Source organism: Epinephelus moara, chromosome 1, assembly GCF_006386435.1.
Source record: "Epinephelus moara isolate mb chromosome 1, YSFRI_EMoa_1.0, whole genome shotgun sequence".
In the NCBI taxonomy this organism is placed as follows: domain Eukaryota; kingdom Metazoa; phylum Chordata; class Actinopteri; order Perciformes; family Serranidae; genus Epinephelus; species Epinephelus moara.
Window position 1 is genome coordinate 25839611 of NC_065506.1, and position 23318 is coordinate 25862928.

Genomic DNA, 23318 nt, shown 5'->3' on the forward strand with positions numbered 1-23318 from the left:
TGCACTGCCATGTTTCTACAGTAGCCCAGAATGGACAAACAAAACACTGGTTTCTAGATATGGCCATTCATGTTTTATTGTTTTCTCATTTTTTCCGTCTGCACAGTAGTTAGCCCCTCAACGACAGGAGCTTCGAAAAAGCACAGATTTTTTAATGTGAAACTGCTTTGTTCAGTGTTTTTACCAGTTTAAATCATCAGGTTGTTTGCTTTGAAGAGAAAGAGACCTCTGCGGATAATTGCCTCTGAGTGAAACCTCCTGAACATCTGGATTTTAAGTTATCAGAGAAAAAAGCTGGGCACACATTAGCATGTGCTAGGCTAGCAGCCTGTCTTCAACATGCCTAACAGTGAAGGAGAAACACTGTTTGTAACTAACCTGTGCCATTCCATGCTTTTACTGGTTTAAATCACCGGGTCTGTTTGTTTTAGAGAGGAAGAGACCTCTGCAGATAATTTGGCTCTTGATAAAAACCTCCTGAAAGTCTGAATTTGAAAATACAGTATCTCACATAAGTGAGTACACCCCTCCCATTTTTGCAAATATTTCATTATCTCTTTTCATGGGACAACACTATAGAAATGACACTCTGATTTAACTTAAAGTAGTCAGTGTACAGCTTGTATAGTAGTATAGATTTACCTTCCTCTGAAAATTACTCAAAACACAGCCATCAACATCTAAACAGCTGGCAACATAAGTGAGTACACCTCACAGTGAACATGTCCAAATTGTGCCTAAAGTGTCAATATTTTGTGTGCCAACCATTATTATCTAGCACTGCCTTAACCCTTGTGGGCATGGAATTCACCAGAGCTCACAGGTTGCTTCAGGAATCCTCTCCCACTCCTCCATGATGACATCATGGAGCAGATGGATGTGAAGACACCTTGCGCTACCCCACCTTCAGCTTGAGGATGGCCCACAGGTGCACAGGTGAGTTTAGGGCTGGATACATACTTGGCCAGTTCATCACCTTCACCTTCACCTTCAGCTTCCTCAGCAAGGCGGTTGTCATCTTCTAGGTGTGTTTTGGGTCATTATCACATTGGAAAACTGTATTGCAGCCCAGTTTCTGAAGAGGGGCGATCATGCTCTGCTTGGAATTCATGTTTCCCTAAATGAACCGAGCTCCCCAGAGCCGGCAGCACTCATGCAGCCCCAAACCATGATGCTGCCACCACTATACTTGACTGTAGGCAAGGGACAGTTGTCTGTAGTAGAAACACTTATTTCTTACTTGAAAACGGCTTCATTCAGTGTTCTTACTGGTTTAAATTACCAGGTCCATTTGTTTTGGAGAGGAGGACACCGCTGAGGCTAATATGGCTCCTGAACACTGAAGGAAATCTAACCAGGAGAATTTTCAGCTGGTTTCAATCTGCAGTCCTCACTGCTAGATGCCACTAAATCCCCCTAAATCTTACACACTGTTCCTTTAAGTGTGATGTAATGTACAGTAGTTGGTCATGGTTCATTTATTCATTCATACTACATTGTGTATGTAGAAGGGACATGCAGTGTTGGATACATGTCAGCCTGCTGTGTGTTTCTAAATGTCAGGTTATAAATCAACACCTCAGACAGCTCACCTGGTTGCGGAACACCAGCGCTAATATTCCCCCCAGCAGCTCCAGGATCAGACACACAACCAGGGTGTACATGAACTGTGACAACAAAGAGGAATTCTTCTCATTACACACTTAGACATTATACAGTTCAAATTTTAACATTCATCTTTTTTATAATGTTTTTTGTCTTGTTGAAGTTATCAGTGAACTTCGATACCATGAAATTAGGGTTGTCACGGCCTTAAAGCTGTATCTCTTAATAGTTTGGATGCGTATCGTGTTTTCACTTAGAGGCACAGTTAGGGTGTGCATAATGTTCTTCCACTGATGGCTTTTCTCAACGAAACAGCAACTGGTCTTAAACTCAGGCACCAGTGTTCTTTTCTAAATATATTGTGTATATATAGGACAACTTGTGTCTCAGGCATATCACATAAAAGGTTGCTTGTTTTTCTGGATCAAGCTTTAACTGTAGTCTCTAAGTTCTGCATTTGCAGTACTGTCTGTCTTCATTTCTTCTGGGCTGTCTCTACATGCCAAGCCCCTGGGACGCTACAGTATGGCCACCTACATAATCTGCAACAACATCTGAAACATCTCATGCCCAGTCAAGTGACTTTCTTACCCTCTGTCTTCAACAACTAATATACTGTTTTATTATAACTGTGTTGCCATGAAACAGCTTCTCATTTTCTCTCTAGTACTGCTATTATCCAGCTAAACAACAGGAAATTAACCCATTTAGCATATCTGTGTTTGCAACAGTGAAATGGTCTGTATAGGAATCAGTTCTTCATCTTCATGTTATCAGCCTTTTCCCACCTAACAATGCTTTCACACCTTGCTTTATAGTGAAGCAGTGTCTGAAGAACCACTACTGCCAATTCATTCTGCACAGTTTAAGATGAAAACTGCTACACCTTTATCTTTTTCACAGGTTTTCTAGTGTTTAAAATGAATTTATCCGTAAAAATAGAGGTTAATATTCAAACACTGCTTCATAACCACTGCTGCTTTGTAAATAAGAAAATTAACACAGTAAAAGCATGCACTTTTCTTAGAGAGTGTCACTCACAATAACAAAGAATAAATAGAGCATTTACATTCACATCCTACCCTAGAAGCCACTTTGTTGCTCAAAAAGACAAATTACTCAGCTCTCAGCACATCACTCACCACTTTCAGAAGGACTAGATTATCCCTCAGTGAGCCCAAGACTCCAATGAGTGAAACAATAAACATGATGATTCCCAGGAGGATCAGGATTATAGCCGGGGCTAGAAACACTCCCTCCAGCGTTTTGTAGCGTTGTCTCTCCACCTCAGCATAGATGCCAATGGCCAGGATGAAGCCGCCTATCAACTGGAAACACAAGGAGCAGTTAGGACGAGTTAGTCATCAGCTTGAACATGACGGGAAACAAGCAGGTGTCAGCAAAATAAAACCAAAGCTTCATGATTTCTTCATTTACATGTTGCTTACACAGCCACCACTGAGCTGGAGAAACAAGTCAGGCTATATGTAGAGGAGGTGCTGGCAGAAAAAAGCCTTGGAATCATCAGGTTTCGACACACAGTATATGATATGTGCAAACGTGATCAGACATTTGTAAACTGGGCTTTAACAGCTGGTTTATTAAATCTGATTCTCATTTTCAGATCCCTTACATTAGCTATTAGGTTTAGCATTTAGTTTTCAGTTACTTTATTTATTTAAGTAGAACTTAAAAGATTGACTAAAACTCAAAACTCTAGTTACACTTCTCTGTGTATAGCTGCTCTACAGCTGGATGATGACCTGAATTCTATGGACATGTGTTATTAATAAAAAACAGGTCAACAGTACCTCAAACTACTGTCTTTTTTTACAGTAAGAGATTCATTAGATCTACAACCCTTCAAAAACATTGACTCCTTAGCAGAAATACTAGTATACTGAATAATGTACATATAAGAAATGGTGCAAATGTTTAACTTTTTGCCTTACTGGCAATCAATTATATGACATTACCTACTAGCAGTTAGAGCCGCAACTATTAATCGATTAGTTGTCAACAATTAAATTAATTGCAAACTAATCTGACGGTATAAGTAATTTGAAATAATTGAAAAAAAGTCATACTTTGATTCCAACCTCTTAAATCTGGCTATTTTGTGGTTTCTTTAATCCAAAGGTTTTCAAACTTTTTCTGTCATGACCCCAATTAAGAAGCCGCTCACCCACATTTTTAAAAATCAATCATCAACAATAATTGCGGGAGAAACTAAGGAAAAAGTATCAATGTTACATTTGGTGAAATAAAAGTCAGAATGATAACATCAGCAAACTCTTGTTTATTTTACTGACATAAATCATATTAATTCAGCTTTGTTTCACTCCATATTTTTTCCCTGGTCATCCATCATCCATCTGCAGTCGCTTGATGCCTCCCCACAAGTTGAGAACCACTGCTTTAATCAGTAACGTGACCGTACACAAAATATTTCTAAGGTTGTGAACACTATGATGACATCATCTTTGGCTTTGGGAAACATTGTAATTTTCACCATTTTATATTTTAATGGTAAATGGTAGATGGACTGCACTTTTATAGCACCTTTCTAGTCTTCCGACCACTCAAAGCACTTTTACACGACGTCACATTCACCCATTCACACACTGGTGGCTGAGGTTACCATACATGGTGCCACCTGCTACTCAGTAACTATTCACAAGCACTCACACACCGATGGAGCAGCCACTGGGAGCAATTTTGGGTTCAGAAGGATACTTCCACAAGCGGAGTGGAGGAGCCGGGGATTGAACCCACTGAGCCGGGGATTGAACCCACTCTACCTCTGAGCCACAGCTGCCTCTATTTTATACACCAAACCACTAATTGATTATACTCACAAGTCAGTCTTTAGATGCTTTGCTTAACTAAACTAGCTATCAGAAGGTGGAGATCTTTGATTGTCTGGTGCCGAGACTACTAATTGATTAATCAAGAAAATAACTGACAATGAAATGAATTGTTAGTTGCAGCACTACTGGCAGTAAGGATTGCCACCCGTCCTGTATAGTACTTAAATGTCAATGAGAAGCTGCAGCTCTAGTCAGAACATAGAAAGAAAGACGCTGTTCAAAAACAGATCTGAATAGCAGCCGGACCATGATAAGGTCAGGCCAGTCAGTGGGAATGAGTACAATGAGAGTATTTTCTGTCGTTCCATCCTTGAGCAACATTCAGCAGGGGACTACCATGTCTGAGCAGCGCAGGGGCAGAAGATGATGAGTGGAATCGCTCGATTCATGATACCCCAGACTTCGGCACAGGCGGTGTTAAGTTGCTGTAAGTGCGTACTTTTATTATTAGATTTTACTGTGTTGAGTCATCATGTGACAGTTACATACAGAGACACAAGCTGAGAGTCCTCTGAGGATGTAAGAAGAAGACCCGCCATCTCCGCACGTGTGAGTGTGCCTATGTCTGAGAGAAATATAACCAGTAACCCACTTTATGGAAACTGATCTTCCAAAGACAAAGCTACTGCATCCTTACTGAAGGGTTTTGGACTAGAAATCTAAAAATTCGATTTTTTCAATGATGCCAACAAAAGGTAATATGCTGTAAGATAACACTAACTAATTGGACATTGGTGGAAATTAATCTTCCAAAGGTTACCCATCCTGTATGGGAGGGTTTGGACGGAGGGTTAAAATTAGATTTATTTTATAATAATATTTTATAACAGAAGATGATACTATGGTGTAAGATAATACTAACCAGTTGGACACTGGTGGAAAGTAATCTTCCAAAGGCAAGATTACCCCATCCTTAATGAGAGGTCTTTGACTGAAGATGAATCTTTATTTAAGTGGTTATGTCCAGGAGAGTTGTTCTGACCAGTTTGACAGTTTAAATGATAGGAATTTATTTTATAGCGTTATAAATACTGTTTATTGTGTTTGTCTGTCCATCACTTGGATCCACAGGAAAATATCTCAACAATTATGTGAAGGAACTATTAGATATTAGACTATTAGATGCCAAGAATTTCAATAGACATTGAAAATACATGCTAAACTAACAATATTCCCAGCAGCATCAGCTGTACTTTAAGTTTTGTGCTAATTAGTAGTTGCTAAGATAGCAAACATGTAAACATTACACCTGCACATGCTTAGCATCAGCATGTTAGTATTTTTAGATGTTAGTATTTTTAGTGTGGGCATGTTAGCATTGTCATTTAGTTCAAAGAGATGCTAAGTACCGCTAAATCTGCCCTGCAGTAGGGTGCCGGTTGGCCTGTCAACTATTTTCTAATTCACCATGAAAATTAACAGATTCACACTGTGACTTTTTTTTGGTAATCTGAATATAAATAAGGTGTCAGATTGCACAAAAAAATCCCAAAATCCCACACTGACAGTGGTCCAGGTTAATATTTATACATATTAATCTTTGTTTATTTACTGGCCCTTGGCCTCCTGTCATTTTGCAAATGTGGCCCCCAGAAAGCAAGCTGAGAATCCCTCTGTAGACTTTTAGTTTTGTTTGATCGTCAGTGGATCTGTAAACTCCCTACGCATTATCGGCCTGTCTGTATGGACCTCTAGAGCCTTGAGAGTATGAAACTCCGCTACTGACATCATACATCTTAATTAGAGTCTAAATATAATCTGCATTTTCTCCAGACTGGAGTGGGCTGCAGATAATTCAGTGTTGTCATCGTAAATTACAGCTTTCTTAAATTAGGTTCTCTAAAGCACTTTAGTTTGGGATACAGTGAATCTACTGCGAACAATGGGTGCTGTTTGTCTGAGTAGACACACACACACACACACACACACACACACACACACACACACACACACACACACACACACACACACACACACACACACACACACACAAACACAAGAGTGTAGGTTTTGTTTCAACACTGAGGGACACACGAATGTTTGGGGATCATCTACCAGAAAATTTTGAGCATCAAAGTCTTTATGTCCTGCACTCAGCTGAATTTTTATGCACCAATTTGTGACTTTTCTGCATCAATTTCTGGTGTAAATGTGTAACTTTGTCAAAACTATACATCCTCTGCTACTTCTGAATTCAAATGGCATCACCATTTTTTTCCAACAAAACTAGAAAGAACGACTAAGAAGTTTTAAGAAAAGGTCAACAAACCTCCACTTAAAGAATGCAATTATAATTCGGACACAATTAAGTTTAATGTTCTGAAAACTGAGATCTTTGACAATTAAAATATACATTAAGATCATCCCTATAATGATGGTGGCTTGGCTTTTCTGGTGTTCAAATACCAGTGCACACTGATCAGCTGCCTTATTTGGCTTTGTACTTCAGGTTTAAAAGCAGTCTCAACACGTACTCTATATCTGCTAATGGAGCTTAATTGCAGGCTTTCTCAAATATATGCAAACAGGTCAGCCACAAGTGACTGAACAGTAAAGGTGGAGTTAGCGACTCTAATCCAAAACACTTAAATCCAGTTCAGCAAAGATCTCCTCACGGTCCGCTAGCTGTCTGCTCTGTGAGTGTGTGTGCTGAAAATAAATCTGCCGTTCATACACAGCTCTGGCACTGAGCCTCAAAACACTATTTCAACCAATCAGCAACAGGGGGCGTTCATTCTTGTGCACAGGAAAGGGGAAAGGCTGTGGATGTACAAAGACAAAAAGAAGTGGGAGCAGAGAGGTAAGGTAGATCCGGCACATGACTTATTTCTTCCAGTGTTGAGTTTAAATATCAACAATCTTTCTCCAGAAACACAGACGCCACCTTTAAAGTCTCATTTGATAAGAGTGTTGGTTTGTTGTAAAAGCCTCAGCTGTGTGGTGCTACTAAAAACGTGAGGAAAACCCTTTAAACTGCTATGGAGCAGCCACATACCTCTGCTCTCTACTGAAGGCTTCATCACATCAAGGCTCATTTGCATAGAAATTAAATTAATAATTAAATTCTTCCTCAAAAGGCCGGTTTGATTAGATTATAATAAACCCTTTAATTTACAGACCACCATCTGGCAAATGTTATAATTGTTTTCACACTGAACTTGTTAACACTGACGAGAGTGTAGACGGACCTGAGCTCACTGCACAGAGCCAGATAAACAACTGTCTGAGACAGCCGCTTGATTCTTCCTTCAAAAATAATTTGTAAACTATCTACTTCAGCGTTTCGTGCCACACTTGCCTCGTCATCAGCGCCACATTAACATACATCAAAGCTGCATCTGTAATCTGCATTAAATTAGCATCTGGAAGCAGCTAATTATGTAATCAGACACAGCGACTGCCGCTGCCCACGAGGGACATAATGAGAGTGACCGAAAGCTTAAAGGGTCAGTTCACCCACATTACAAAAGAAAAGAAAACTTATTCTTCCACTCAGCCCTGATATTAACCATGCAGAGAGTTTGTCTGAAGTATCTGTGTATGATATTTCTGCTGCCAACCTTAAACAATAACGGTGTTTTTAATTTGTGGTGCTCAGAGCATTGTAAACTATGTCCTAATCCAAACACCTGATGAATCCTTGATAAAACAGTCCATCCATCATCAGCACGGCAGTAAACAGTGACATGCAGTCTGCTAAAATGCAAGGACAAATTGTTTGTGAAGCAGCAGGCCTTGCACTCATGCACTGAAGTCTCATGATAGTTTGTCTTTTCATGAATGTGGGCTGTCTATGCAGTAGAAAGACGCAAATTCTTACAGAATTGGTGCTACATGACCAGAGTAAACAGAGGGAAAGGGCTGTGACATTTGCTTTTGCTCAAGAGGTAGAAAATCTACAACTACCAGAATGCACTGCGCCGCACCACATCAATAAACGCTTGCGCTGGTGGATAACGTAATGCAAGCTTGTCTGTTTTGACACAGGAAATAGTATGGTGCAAGAGCGACTGAGGTGGGGGTGGGTTTCTGTCACCATCTGCCTCTTTGTTTCTGTGGTGGCAGGCATACGAAAATGCGGAAGTACAGTCTGTGGTTCAAGCAACAGCCTGACCATACAGCTGATTTCTGCTGAGATATGAGATCTGGACGCTGGTAAGATGGAGGAAAGTTCCCCATATTTTACCTCCATGTTCTACCCACTTTATTATGATGCACAACTGGTTGAAAATCAGTTAAGTATCCCTTTAAATGAGACGTGCAGGCCAAATTGGCATGAAGAAGGATTCTGGTGAAGCAGTTTGCAGCAGCTTTTTTTCCTCCCTGTTAATGTGTACTGTTGTACATTTAAGTAGAAAATGAATTCACACAATACACAACAACAAAGTTTAAACACTAAACCTGTCCCTGCAATGAGCTCCAGGCAAATCTAAAATTAAGACGGCAACTTACACAGATTCAATTACAGCCAAATGGCAAATGTAGGACTGTAATGTGATCAGGCAGCTGAAGCAGTGACTGGCCAAACACCAACGACCCATTTAAAATGGCTTCAATTATTTTTTTATGTATCCAGAGAGAGGGTCAAGAGAAGCTGCCAAACACAATACAGCACTAATACACACGCGCACGCAGACACACAAACACACACACACACACACACACACACACACACACACACACACACACACACACACAGAAAAGCACTTCAAGTGAAAACTGCGGTTTATCTTTATCTTATTTTCACTGAGAATTTTTTTATGATAACATTGTATGCATGAAAGTAATTACTGAGATCAAATCGGACCAAAGAGCAACAGGCATGAGCGGTCAGATTTTTAAACAAACGTTTAAACAACCGTGTATGCGTTTGATTATCTGAGACAGGAAACACTCAGGTGTAAATAATAAAATGAATGATGGCTGAATTCCATTTAGCTGCTTCAGTTTTAGGCTCAGTTACAGCTTACCAGGATACTTAGGCTATGTTTACATTACAGGGCTTAATGCTCAATTCTGATTATTTCCCTAGATCTGATCTTCCTGCCAAGACTGTTGACATTCATGTTTGTAGTTACCCATATCTGACATCAGTGTGAATGGACCTCTGCCCTGAAACACCTCACATGTAGCCAATAACTTTACATGCCCGTTGCAACGCCAACAAAAAAGGGCTGCGGTGTGATTGTAGCCTCAAACTGCAGTCTTTTTGGTGACTTAGTAAAATAAATCCATAGCTATAAAATCCAACAACAAATGTCTTCTGTAATTATTTATCCATTTTCAGATTAAAAATAAAAGTTGGACAATGTTTAACTTTGGGTGAAATTCTGTTTCAAGTTTATCAGATTTTCCTGTAGGCTTTCTCCAAAACCACATCTTTTTTTTCCAACCTAAACCAAGAGATCCCTTTCTGGTAAAATGCCCTTGAGGGAAATTTATCCCAGCTGCAAAGAGTTGCAAAGCTGTTTTGGAACAGCCCCTAGTTAGGCTGACATAGGCCTCCTATGATACACCAAGCACCTTTTCGGTGTACTCTATCTCTCTCGCTCTCTCTCGCTCTCTCTCTCTCTCTCTCTCTCTCTCTCTCTCTCTCTAATAAAATTGATGGATTGATTGATCAAAGGGGCGCTGAACAACAACTGCCATTTCACGCTGGTAAAGAAAGGCTTTGGTGGACACACAACCACAATGAGGTTTTTAATAAGACTAACCGAATTTATGCTAACGTTTATCATGCTCACCATTTTAGTTAAAAGCATGTTGGCATGCTGACATTTGCTGAGCTGCACTAAACACAAGAAGTAACTTTATAGTAAACAAACAGCCTTGTTGTCTTCACACTTGTAGCAGTGTTGGTTGTCACTTCACGCCAGCAGTCACTCAACGGAAAACAATTAAAAAGGTGGAGTCGACCTTTTTAATTCAGTTTTAGTTTCCCTGAAGCACAGATGACTTCCAAGAAAACACACACACACACACACAGCTTAGCGTCAGACGTCAGATCTCAGCATGTTGCTACTGCAAACACCTCTTTCTCTGACATGTTTGTTGCTAATTGCCGTCTGCCTCGCCATGATTTATCTTCAGCCTTTCTAAATTAAGACAGACAAGAGGAAAGGACGAAGGAAGGAAGGAAAATAAGTTTTTCTGCATTAGTAATCGTCTGTGAGTTCCGGAGGTCCGAGCACTGTTTATAATACACCATCATGTCTTTTCCTTACATGTCCCTGCTTGCTGATTGTTAGGGTATCTTGCTGCTGGCTAGTCGCAGGCCCACCCTGGACTCACTTCAATTCAGCCAAGAGCAGAGGGAGGCACTTAGAGCCATAAACAGAGCGACTCTAATTTCTTTTTTGTAAAGATGATCATGAGTGATTATCTTTACAGAGAGTCCTGTTGGTTTGTGTTAACACATCTTAACTAAAATAGCTGAGATAATATAATAACACAGGCAGTTCTGTGTTTATCAGCGTGCACTTAGCTGCAGATGACTTAGTGACAATATCAGGGCATTAGGCCAAGGTTAAGTTGTATTATATAACCTCGTACACTGTGCCAAAACAATTTCACAGTGCTATTAGTGTGCTTGGGGGCATTACAGCACAGTGCCGAAATTCAGATGAGGCTCTGAAACCAACCAGGCTACAAGCTGCAGACATGGGACAAAAATGCACTTATACAAGGACTCACTGCAGGACTGTGACTTTGTCCTCAGGGCGTCAGTGGTAACCTAGAATAACTGCAATTAATTAGAAGTAATCAATTAAATATGCATTGAAATCATGGGCTGAAAATATACATCTCATGATTTCTTCTTTAAATCAAAAAAAAAAGAAAAAGAAAGATGAAATAAATTCGCAGATTGGTTTTGAAAAATGCTTTTTCACGTCATATTAAATCTCTTTATTCAGTTGGCCTGTCAGTAAGAATCTCTAATACCTCCAGAGTATGATACTGCTGCTACTGAAATCGTACAGGATCTTTAAAGTCTAATTATAACCTGCAGTTTAATCAGACTGGATGGACTGCAGTGACAGATAATGGAATTTTATTGCAAATGAATAAATTAAATGACATTAAAGGACACATTTTCTTTAATTGGATTCTCTGAATCACTTTAGTCTTGTCTCAGGTTTAATCATCCAATTAATAAATGTGGTCAAACATCGAAGGAGACATAACACTGGTGTGAGTTTACACAGAGAGTAACAGAGGAGGTTGTCTTAATGCATGTCCTAGGAGGACATCACTGTATCTTTGATTTTAGACTGTTATGAGGACAGTTAAAGTGCAGGATGTGTGCAGGTATCAGACACTTCAATTTAATGCTTTATAAGACCTTTTTCAAAAATAATTTTAACCAAATTTAATACAGATTTTTGGACAAAACACTTTTTTCTCATTCAAACATTGCAGATAAGTGCGTATATATATATATATATATATATATATATATATATATATGTGGCCCTGCGTTGAGGTAGGTTTTATGTGGGGATATATTTATCAGAGTGAGTTAGGTGAATCTACATTTTGCCGACAGGTAAGCACAGGTATTAGGTAAAAGACAGCATTAGGTTCAGTGGTAGGTTAAAAGATTTGTAACATCAGAAATGTGGAATTTCACACAAAGACCTTGACTCATTTTGACTAAAGATAGACAATCAACATTAGATGAAATATTTGTGGCAATTAAGACTTCATAAATTCAAATGCAATACTATTTAATGACTTTTAAGGCCTAATATTCTTTATTAAAATTGAATTTAAAGACATTCTAAGACATCCTGTAACCTCATGATTTTCACATGAAGCAAACAGGGACATGTTTATTTGATGGACATTCTACAAGTTGCCTGAATGTAGATGACTGATTTTGAGATTACTCCCTCACGCAACAAGAGTTACCATTCAGTCAGTGAGGCACAAAGTCCCAAATTACAATGCAAATACAACTGTTGACAGGTCAAAAGTCAAAGAAGTCCCAATATGTGCAAGTGTTTCAGTGTGTCAGTGTGAGCCACTGTTAACCAACTCTGCTTTGCCTACCAAATGCACTGTTTGCATTATGCCACGACCAAGAGTCAACCTCCAGGACTAACAAATGAAATCAAGGCCCAAAAACTGCAGTTCTTCGAATGGCTACTTGAGGCTGGCTCCAGAAGCCGGTCAATCCCCAAAGATCCCCATATTAAAATGCCCAACTTTTCAGCATAAATAAACATGTTTACAGGCTGGAACAAAAAACAGTGTTGGCCTCTACAGCTAATTTCAACATTCATGACAACTGCACAGGGGGGAGGGATTTTCATCTATTCCAGGTGCTTGTGTTTTATTAGAGCTTAAAGTTACACATAATTAAAGGAGGACCACTTTGGGTGTCCTTAGCTTCTCAGTCATATCCACGCCTCACTAGCGCACAGCCCCAGCCTCTCTGGCTACAAAATACCAAGGTGGCGACGGTCAGAATGCCGAACTCAGGGCTTCAAAACGAGAGTCTGCAAACCAGTGAGCTACATCCATTATTTTTACAGTCTATGGTTATACACACACTGGCACAACAACAACTCAGAATGACTTTCAAAGGTGATAAAACATGACCTTTGAACATGAATTATCATCTTACTCTTTCATACTTTGCTTTAGTTTTGGTTTTACTCTTCGCTAGCTGTAACACTTGTGGTCATACAGTATGACGCTGGATTAGCTGAAACCATTGTCCAAGGATGACTTCATTTATTTTACAAAGTAAACAGGAAATTCCTCCTGTACATTGTTTCTCCAGCATATGCCATTTTGCTTGGCTGTTAGCAGTCTCAGCAGCTGATTTCCAGCAGACGGACATCCTTTCCTGTGGGACACTGAGTCAGTGTAAGGGACAGGTCATTGAAATAAAGGAACAATAAACTACAAGAGTGCACTCAGTAGAATGCAGATCTCTGCCAGGTGGGTGCCCACGCTGATGACGGCCATTCAAAGCACTTCTTGTAATGTCAGCAGACATGCTGCAGCATGATTCAGAACCACCACAAGAGCTAATAAAAGTATGTGTCTTGTCCAATTTTGACGGAGCCATGGTGCCTTTTATAGAGCAGATCAAGTTTTCCTACTAACAAGTGCTTTATGTGAAATAGCCCACAGATATAATTATAGGGATGAACGTATTTTTAACTATCAAAACACAGCCATAAACCTTTCATCCATGTCATTAATAACTGGACTTTGGACAGTTTTTCTGTAGGCTACAGTACAACAAAATAACAACTATAAACACAATTAAAATAGGTTAGAAAAGAAAGCACAGGACGGAAATCCAGGCACTCCAAAAATGTAGAAAACAAGGAAAGAAATATTAAAAAGCCTTTGTTGTAGTAATGGCTTAATCATTAAAAGAGCCAACGTGTTTTGACTACTGCAGGTCTTTGTCGGGGCTTTTAAAGGTATGGCCACTCCTCTATTAGCAGGAACCAATAGGAGGTCATCATGTGACCCAGATACATGACAGGTGAGACAAATACAAAATAATGAAACAGTTTTTATTTAGCCACAATATTACAGGTTTTTTAATATTTCTTTCCTGGTTTTCTTTATTTTTGGAGTGCCTATTTGCCTTCCTGTGTATCTTGTTGTTTCCCGTTTACCATGAGCACCAGACACAAGGTTTTGATCTAAGTTTGATACAGAGCAACCAGTCATCTAAAAAAAGGGGACAATTAAATACATAGCCTGCTTACTTACTTTTGGTAGAAGCACAAACATCAAGGAAAAATGACCAAATTAACAAAATCTGCAAGTCTACAAAATCGTGCAGGCAAAATGCTCCGCTTCTGAAATGCTCACTGTTTGGTATGACGCCATGCGACAGACGGAATAAAACCGAGTCTGGTGCCCCCAGTGGAATTGTCCCTCCCCACTGCCTTAGTCAAAACGGTGATGAAGATAACAAAAAAGGGACTAATTTATATTGGAACGTGCCTAACTTCACATTACAGCACCTCCATTTAGAGGTGTTCCTGGCACGTCCAACTGGTAGGAGGCCCCAGGGAAGACCCAGAACACGCCGGGGGGATTACATATCTCGTCTGATTTAGGAATACCTCGGGGTCCCCTAGTAGGAGCTGGAAAGGATTGCTGGGGAGAGGGGTGTCCGGAATACTTTGCTCAGCCTGCTGCCCACGCGACCCAGCTTTGGATAAGCGGAGTTAATCTGCAGATACTCTGGTTCAAAATGAGACCAAACTTTTCTATGCACGCCAGTTTTTGAGGCCAAAATGTGGCCTGAAACAGACAGTAAAGCTTGTTGTTTTTAGCCGAGCCCATTTCTGGCCAGTTAAGAGGAGCAGTCAGCGGCCAGTGACTGAACAAAACAACTGTTGTGAATCACCATGAGAGACCCTTGACCATACAGTCATAAATGTATAGAATATGAGGGTGATTGGTAAAGTAGTTTGCCAGATTGGTTGCAGACAGGCAGATACACACATCCACTCACACATGACCAAATGTATGATCCCCTCCAGGCTTACACTGGGCAGACATAATGAAACTGAGAGCAAGACATTGAAAGCCAATAATACTCTTACAGTTTCCTTTTTAGGCAGTTTAAAAAATCTGTTAATCTACAAGAGAGCAAAGGACTGAGGTTGTTAACATGCCGCAAGAATGTGTTCAGGCGACACAAGCTCACTACCAAAGAACTTGACCAATGCTGCCAATTAAGCTGCTTGTTGTATCAGCATGTGTCACTAATTGCAAGAAATGTTGGAACAACATGCAGTCAATTAAAAATATGTTTAATTTCACACACCAGTACTATGAGACATACTGTTGGTGCGGATATCAATAAAAACAGCAGCCATTCTAATGCTGAGTGTGTGAACATTAGCTACTGTCAATGTGTTTCAGAGGATGTGACAATATGACCCAAACTGCTCTTTATTCTGAACGGTATCACATCACGCTGAGATAAACCACATTCCTCGAGATAGCATGTGGTGAGAAGTCTCTTTAGCATGACTGAATCAACAAGCTGCGGGAGCAAAGTAAATATAACTCATTAATCTGTTTCACCTCTCCTCTATCAAGGCAGCATTCATTCTCCATAATAAACCCATTACAGACTCCCTCTGCCTCATCATCCCACTCTCTCCTGCACTCTCTCCTCATGAATAAACGTTTCAGAAATGTCTCACAGAGGAAACAAACAAGTGATTTTCTTTGTACGATAAGTGTTGTGTCAATCAGCCATCTGTGTGCGCAAATATACAATCTGTCATGTTGTCAGTGAGAGGCAGCAGCTGCAGGGTTTAGATATGGTGCACAAAAACCGTTATTCCTATGAAAAAAAAAAAAAGAAAGAAAAAAAGTTGACATAATGTAAGCCATCAGAGAATATTGTTTCAGTTCTATCAGTTAATTCAAGACATTTATTTAGAGAAGTGTCATAACCAGAAGATGAATGGCTTTAAGTTATGGCTATAAAAATAAGAAATTTTAATTATTATCATTAAGGCATTTCCCCCTTGTTGTGGACAAAGAGCAGCATCTTAGAACAAATTCAAGCACTAAACCACCTAAATTGGACAAAGAGTTCAACAATGATTCCTTGCAGCTGAAGATGTGCGACTGTTATGACGCAAACTGTCTCTTTCACCAATCAAATTTAGACCTGAAAACAATAAGTTATTGATATTAAGTTGCCCCTACTGCTAAGATAATGTTTCTTTATATTCATCTGACAAGTAAGGTTGGACAAAGAGTGCTCTTCAGACAACACTTTAGTGCTCTCCTGGAAAAAATAAGTTTTTTTGGCCACTTGGGGGCAGCAGAAACAAGTTGTGAACAACATTGACATAACTTTAAAAGCTACAGGTGGTAACTTTTATGAAAATATCTTTATGTCATATTGGTTGAAACTGTCACTATACTCTAAAACAGGGATCTTCTGTTTTTCAGGCCAAGGACCCCTTAGCTGAAAGAGATGGAGCATGGAACGCGATAAAGTTGCATGGCACATTAAACCAGGCGGATGGAGGCTGGCAGGCAGCGGGCCATATCAGCCTCAGGCTGCAGTCTTGATCTGTATTTGCATTTCAGGAAACTCCACTTTCACACAGATACATTGTTGCAAAACACATAATATGCTGGATTAATATTAATGTGTATTTTCAGACATTTTAATTTTTGAAAAGACAAAAATAAACTTTCAAAAAATGATCAAACAATAATTTGGCAGAACCCACGGCAGTAACTCTAAGGACTCCCTAGGGGTGTCAGACCCCCTGTTGATAACGCAGGCTCTGAAAGAAGCACATGAGACTAGAATAGAATAGAATAGTTTGTAATAAAAAAATATAATGTCCTTCCTCCTCCTCCTCCTACTGCTCCTTATGGCATTCCCTGGAATCGACTCAGAACGGTAAGCAACAACCAATCAGAGCCAATGAGTCTCTGGTGCAGCTGTCAGTCATAAATCATGAACTGCAGTCAAACTGCCAAACTAGACAGCGCTGATCAAATGTGAATCAAGATTCTGTTAATGTATTGTCTATTTTTCACCCCATATGTTTCCAAAACATATTTCAATGTACTGTTTAGCTGTAAAATGAGGAAGTACTCGGCTGCCATATTGGATTTAACTGACCCTAGTACAGAGCATCGCAACCAGCAGCCAGACCACCTCTCTCATTTTACAGCTAAACAGCATACTATCTGGGTCTTCAACAGGGGTCTGTGACGCCTGGGGAGTCCTCAAGGATACTGCAGGGGACCTCTAAATTATTGTTTGATAATTTGATTTCTATTTTCAAAAGCTAAAAATACACATTAACATGAATCCAACATATTATTTGCAAAGATAAATCGACCTTTTCATAAAACAAACCCATATAACTTACAGTACACAACACTAATGTTTACAAATTAATATAGCAATGAAGCTAGCTAACGCTAAATCATTGTGCAGCTCTTATCCATATAACATCATGTGAAATAGTTAGCTAACATTTACGCACTATCGAAACATATTGGCCAATTAGCTGTATTAATATAAAGTGTTCGGACATTCCTGTGAGCCACAATGGATCATTTTGTACCTTTTCAAGCGAGATATTCTGACATTCCTTCCACCTCAGAAACCACCTACAAAAGTGCAGAGGGTGAGGCTCATGTACTGAGCCACGCTACAACTGATGCTGACTTAACAGCTACAGGCAAACACAAACAAGAGAAGACCTGATAATAATCAGAGAATTATCTGAAGTGCAATCCAGTTATGTACAATTTATTTAGTGGGAGGGGCCTTGCTCTGTATCTCTTTGATCTAAGAGGTCCTTAGCCTGAAAAACACTGAAGACCCCTGCACTAAAATATGTTTCTGAAAACATTTGAGGTGAGAAATAGACAACGCAGTAACAGAATCTTGATTCACATTTGATCAGCGCTGCCTAGTTTGACAGTTTGACTGCGGTTCACGAGCAGTGATCGACATGAGCTGCTTGAGAGACTCCTCTGGTCTGATTCGATGTTTTCGTTCATGTGGTAACACCATTAGAAATGCTACAAAGCGATAGAGTAGATAGAAGAGTATGATTTATTTCACGGATTATTTGTCTCATTTAGTGCTGTGTGAATATAGTGACAGTGTTAGCAAATATGAAAAGGTTATTGTTTTGTTAAAGTTAACAACCACAGCTTTTTGTAGATATGGCAAACAGTTGCTTATTTACACATCCAGCAGTTATGGAGCAACATTATCATTCATGTGGAGTTATATTTATGTCCAGCTGTTGAATGTCAATTAAATATTCACCCTCTTTCATCTTTTCAGTCTCCATCAGCTCCTAAAAGTGAAATATCTGGCTCTTAAGCTGCTAAGTGCTCCACTGTGTTCACCAGCTACTCTCTAAATGTGTCTGTCTGCTGTTTGGTGCTGAGCAGGTCGGGTATGGTGGGTTTTTAGAGCTTTTTCCCTGATGTCTGCTGCAGCTGAAATGGACACTATGAGAGTTGGACATAATGAGCTGAAACTCTCCACAAAACTCAGGAAAGCCCCAGGAGAGTTGCAGATGCAGGTGATAATTCGGTAGGTTCATCATTACAAACAACACCTTTCACACTGTCACATCGTCTTCCCATTGTGATTTGATACATTTGTTGTTATAAAAAATATTGATTATAGCCGCTTTAATGAATTAAATAATAAAATACTCTTATTATTATTGTGCTTTGTATTTCTGTTATAGCTTTCCCAGGGACTTTGGATTTGATGCATGTTTGCAAAGCTTGTTACACATGAGGAGGATGCAGCTAAATAACCTGGTTGCGTTTTTTTGGGGGCCTTTGACAGTCCCCCGGACATCTGGTGTCTGTGAATAATCCAGACCTGCAGAGGCACCTCTTGTCCATCAGCAGATCCCTTCAGTCATTAATATCTTGTATTGGTCTCGTTTAAAAAATTATGATACTAATACCCTTAAGTAACGAAACCCAATAAAGTAGCCTATTTTATGTGATACCCATAATGTGAATGGAGCGGCATGCAGTATTGCCGTGTATTAAAATGTTTTGGTGGCACGCTGAACTGCAAACTCAAACAGCTGCAGCTGTGGGAGTGTGAGCTCCATGCTAGGGACAGTTGTGAGAGTCCCGGCTGCACACACAGTAACAGGGCAAAATGTGTTGGTATCACATGGCTAACGTTACCCAACGGTTATTTACAGATTTAATGAATGAGTAAAGCTGTTTCGGTGTCTGTGTGAGTTTGTTCCTTTTATCAGCTCAGTGTTGGGTACTGGTGGCTGCTGCTGTGTTAGCTGGTCCTAACCAGGCAGATGTTAAACTGACCAGTAGCAGAGCGGCCCTGGAGACGGCAGCAGCAGAAAGTTTGCTGATTCAGCGGGAGGTCGAGACAGTCTGGGATCAGACCCCCGATGCAAAAAAGGATCAAATTCAGGTATCATTTGACTGGAGATGTTTCCATACTACTTGGCACTGGTTTAATTTGGTAATCCATAAAACAGACAAAAGTATAGTTGCCAAAGCCTAATTTATTAATATCAAAGGTAAGTTTCATTGTGCCATATGTCTCAGGATGTGAAGGGTCTGTCTTTGTTTGTGGTGCAGGGACATTTAGTTAGAGATGGTTTTCTGTTAGTATGCTAATCATAGTTTCATGTTTTCCAAATGAGATTACAGAAAAAAGTGATTCATACACTGTTATGAACTTCATGCATGGTAAAAAATATTCCTTTTAATGCACATGTAATGTGTGTATAGGAACATGCAAATATGAATGTATAGTATGATGTAAATACTTGGTCTAATATTAAAATAATGGAGCATCATCAGGGCAAAATTTAGCCCCAAACTGGTGGTTACTTACCAAATGAAGTCATGAAAAAGTATATATCTTAATTGCTGAATTACTAGGAGCTGTCTTGTCTGTCTGTGTCAGTGTTTTAGTCCAGTCCTGTTATTTTGTTAAATGTTGTACTGTATGTGAGTTGTTTTGTGCACTGTCACAAATGTAAAGTTGTGGACCTCAGGAAGAATAGCTGCTGCAATGATGTAGCTAACTTATAATACCTTAAAGGTATCGAGTACTGATACCCGGCCCTAATAAGCAGTCTGTGAAATATGGTTTTGCTGTATACAAAAACTGCAGAGCATGTCACCCAGGCCAAAAACAATCAGATGTTGAAAAATGAAGGTGTTGCTCACTTAGATCAAATGCAAATAAAGATAACGCCCGGCTCTCAGTCACTCAGGCGTTATTTACTCTTATCTTTAGCGTACTCTCGCACTGAATCATGCTTGGATCATCATCACTGATGAGCTCCAAATCTGTTGATGGGTGCTTTTCAACGGCAGTTATTTATGTTCCATAAAAAAAAAAAAACATGTTGTCATAGTGTTATCAAGCGCTTAGCAGGATATGGTTGACACTATTGTGGAGTAAGTGGATGTGTACTGTGAGCCTGTAGTATACTCCTGTCATGGTCTGAGATGACAGTACAGCCCTATCAAATGATTAAATAAGTAAATAACCAGAAGCAAAGAGCCATTTCACTTGCTACACTTTTTTTTTTAAAAAGACTACCATGCAGAATATGCTGGTTGGCATCTGAACACTACCATTACTAGACCAACTCTGTCATTTAGAGCACTGAAAGCCTTGTTGCTGTCTGATCTGTCATCCGGTTGCCCACACATGACTCATGTCTGACCACAGCAGGACATGACAAAATGTGCACCAGCAGTGTGTGGAGTCTACCAGAAACACAAAAAGCCTGAATGTACTGTTCCTCTTTTCCTTTTGTCTTTATTTGCACCCTGGCTATGTTTACCCAGCACAGATCAGCCAGGTAAGAGTAGGGTAAAGGTTCACAGGGGAGGGTGCGGCTACATAGAGGCAGACAAGACGGTTATCAAAGTCAGAGCCAGCAGAATAACATTACTCCACAGGTACAACACCTGTCGCTTCACAACTGGAGATGACACCACTGAAGGCTGTCATTTAAAAATGGGATAAATCACATATCGGTCGTTTCCTCTCGATAAAAACATTTGTATTTCTCCGGAGCTGAACAGCACACACAGCCCCAGCCAACACCATACATAAACACACACACCCTGCCTGCCTGTCTGTCTGTCCCCACAAGCCGGGGCTTTCTGAGCAAACACAGCGCGCGCTCCCCTTTTAACAAACAGTAGCCATGACGTTACTCACCCACCAGCCGATGGCATAGGCGAACAGGATGAATTTGATTAAAAGGTAGGAGAAGCGGTGACAGTATCGGGTATCTTCTTTGTTGGACATGGTGTCTGACTGAGGACAGTTGACTCCAGCGGTTTGCTACGCTGTTGACAACACACTTCCGCGTTGTCATCGTCACCACACCTGTGGGCGCACGCGGGGGTGATGGATGGATGGACAGGCGGTTATACAGTATAGGAAAAAATAAAATAATGAGGAGCTTTACGCGGTTAAAACGTAAATATGTAGCCGATATATAGTTTTTTGATTAATTAATAGCTTAAATAAAATCGTTTTTGACCGCCGAACAACAAATTTGATCAAAATGTCTCAAACCCCCTTCAAACAGGGGCGTATCCAGGGATTATGGGCTCACTGTGCTTCCTTATTTCCTTTATTTTGAAAAATAAACGTCTTTTTTTGGGATTCATTACCTCATTTTAAGAAAGGTTTGGCCAAGACGACTGTATGACAATAGGCTACAAAGCAATATGACACTGACTTCCCTCCCCCTTCTGCAGTCTATGATTCCCACAATGCCTACATGAATTACCTAACCTCTAGAGTATTAACCTGTCGACTCAGGATTTTGTCATAAAATGATAAATTCTAAGCACACTTTTAAAAAAAAGGCTGCCCTTTGTCTTGCGCATAGATACAAATTAGTGATGAAAATGTCTTTATACAAACAAATACCAACAGAATTGTGATGCCAGTGAATATCTATGTACGATGATACTTTAATTTTTAAAAATGCTTGAGCCTCAGTCGATAAGGGTGTAATAATGTCAGAGACATAAAAAGCAAACAAACAACCACAATTTTATCTCTGCTTCATTAAGCACAGTGTGTCTTTGGTTTAATATAGCAACTAAGCAGCACATTATGTATTGTAATGTAACTTAAAACATGTAACTTTGCCCCCTAGTGGTGAAGTAGGAGCAGAGAGACCCTACAGTATTGGACACCCTACTGTGTTGAGTCAGGGACTGGGTTATCTCAAGAGCCTGGTCCTTAAATCCTTTAGAGAAATTGCCCACATACTCCCCTTAAACTTGGTATTCTATCTGGATGAGTATTTTTACAGGACATGCAGTGCACGACTGGGCAATCTATGTGTCCATCTAAGCCAGTGTTCTGAGTGTGTGTTCACACTTAATGTGCTTCATGTGACCTGCATGTAAGAACAGGTTCTGAACTGTTTTGGTTTGATGAAAATGGAAAGTTGGACAAAGTAGTAAAGTATGGGCTGGTTTCATTTCTAAAATTTGGAGAATTAGGCGAACTAGACTGAATTTTGAAGGCATACAGAATATATTGTTCATGGTTTCCTATCATATGTTTATTTGGTCTCACACCTGTATATATGGAAACTGAGCTAGGCATGAGATCTTCTGTGGGTTTAATCTTGGCGTTAAGGAAAAGATAAGGTAAATAAGCAACTTTTGAGGTTACGGTTTTGCTACTTTATCCAAAAAGTTAAGAGACAACCCAGTGTGAGCCGACTAGAATGCACATCAGACACAAACACTCGTGAAATGCAGGATGTAAGGCACTGGCCCCGGGTGAAATACCAAGTTTTTAGAGGAGTCCATTGGCCTAATGAGGACTTTGGAGCCTCTGAATGAAGACTACCAAATGTACCACTGCTCAATGTAGTGCCTGTATTAAAGCTTCATACACTAATCACGACACACACATTAGAGATGTAAAGTTAATCCTTGAGCTGTTAAATCAATCAGTTAAAGACTTAAAAATCACAAAGCATACATTGCATTGAAAACAGAAATGGACACTCCATACATCACCATAAAAATTATGTTTTTCAGAAGATTTTAAATTATAAGACTGCACATAAGCAGAATCTATGAATAAACAGCTGTAGACCTGATACACCAAAACAACAGGCAAGCACCTTTGTGTTTAAAGTGTGTCTTGCAAAGTGCATTGATTTGGTGAGAGGGTGCTGTCTGAGTGGCTTTTCAGTTAAGTGAATCCTGTTAGTTTGGTTATTTCTTATTTATCACCTCCATCTTTTCTTATTTTCTTTCACAAGCAAAAGACGTTTGGCTGACCACACCAGT

At 39.8% G+C, this 23318-nt stretch overlaps 1 protein-coding gene across 1 annotated transcript in view; it reads right to left on the reverse strand.

Moving 5' to 3' along the window:
- tspan15 (tetraspanin 15) overlaps positions 1–21366 on the reverse strand; it is a 50746-nt gene extending 29380 nt beyond the window's left edge. Inside the window, exons 1-3 of the mRNA XM_050037242.1 lie at positions 21208–21366; positions 2748–2933; positions 1593–1667 (exon numbers count right to left, since the gene is read on the reverse strand). Coding sequence (XP_049893199.1) covers positions 1593–1667; positions 2748–2933; positions 21208–21297 — 351 coding nt within the window. The 5' untranslated portion in view covers positions 21298–21366. The remainder of the gene's footprint in view (positions 1–1592; positions 1668–2747; positions 2934–21207) is intronic.
- Positions 21367–23318: the final 1952 nt, after the last annotated feature.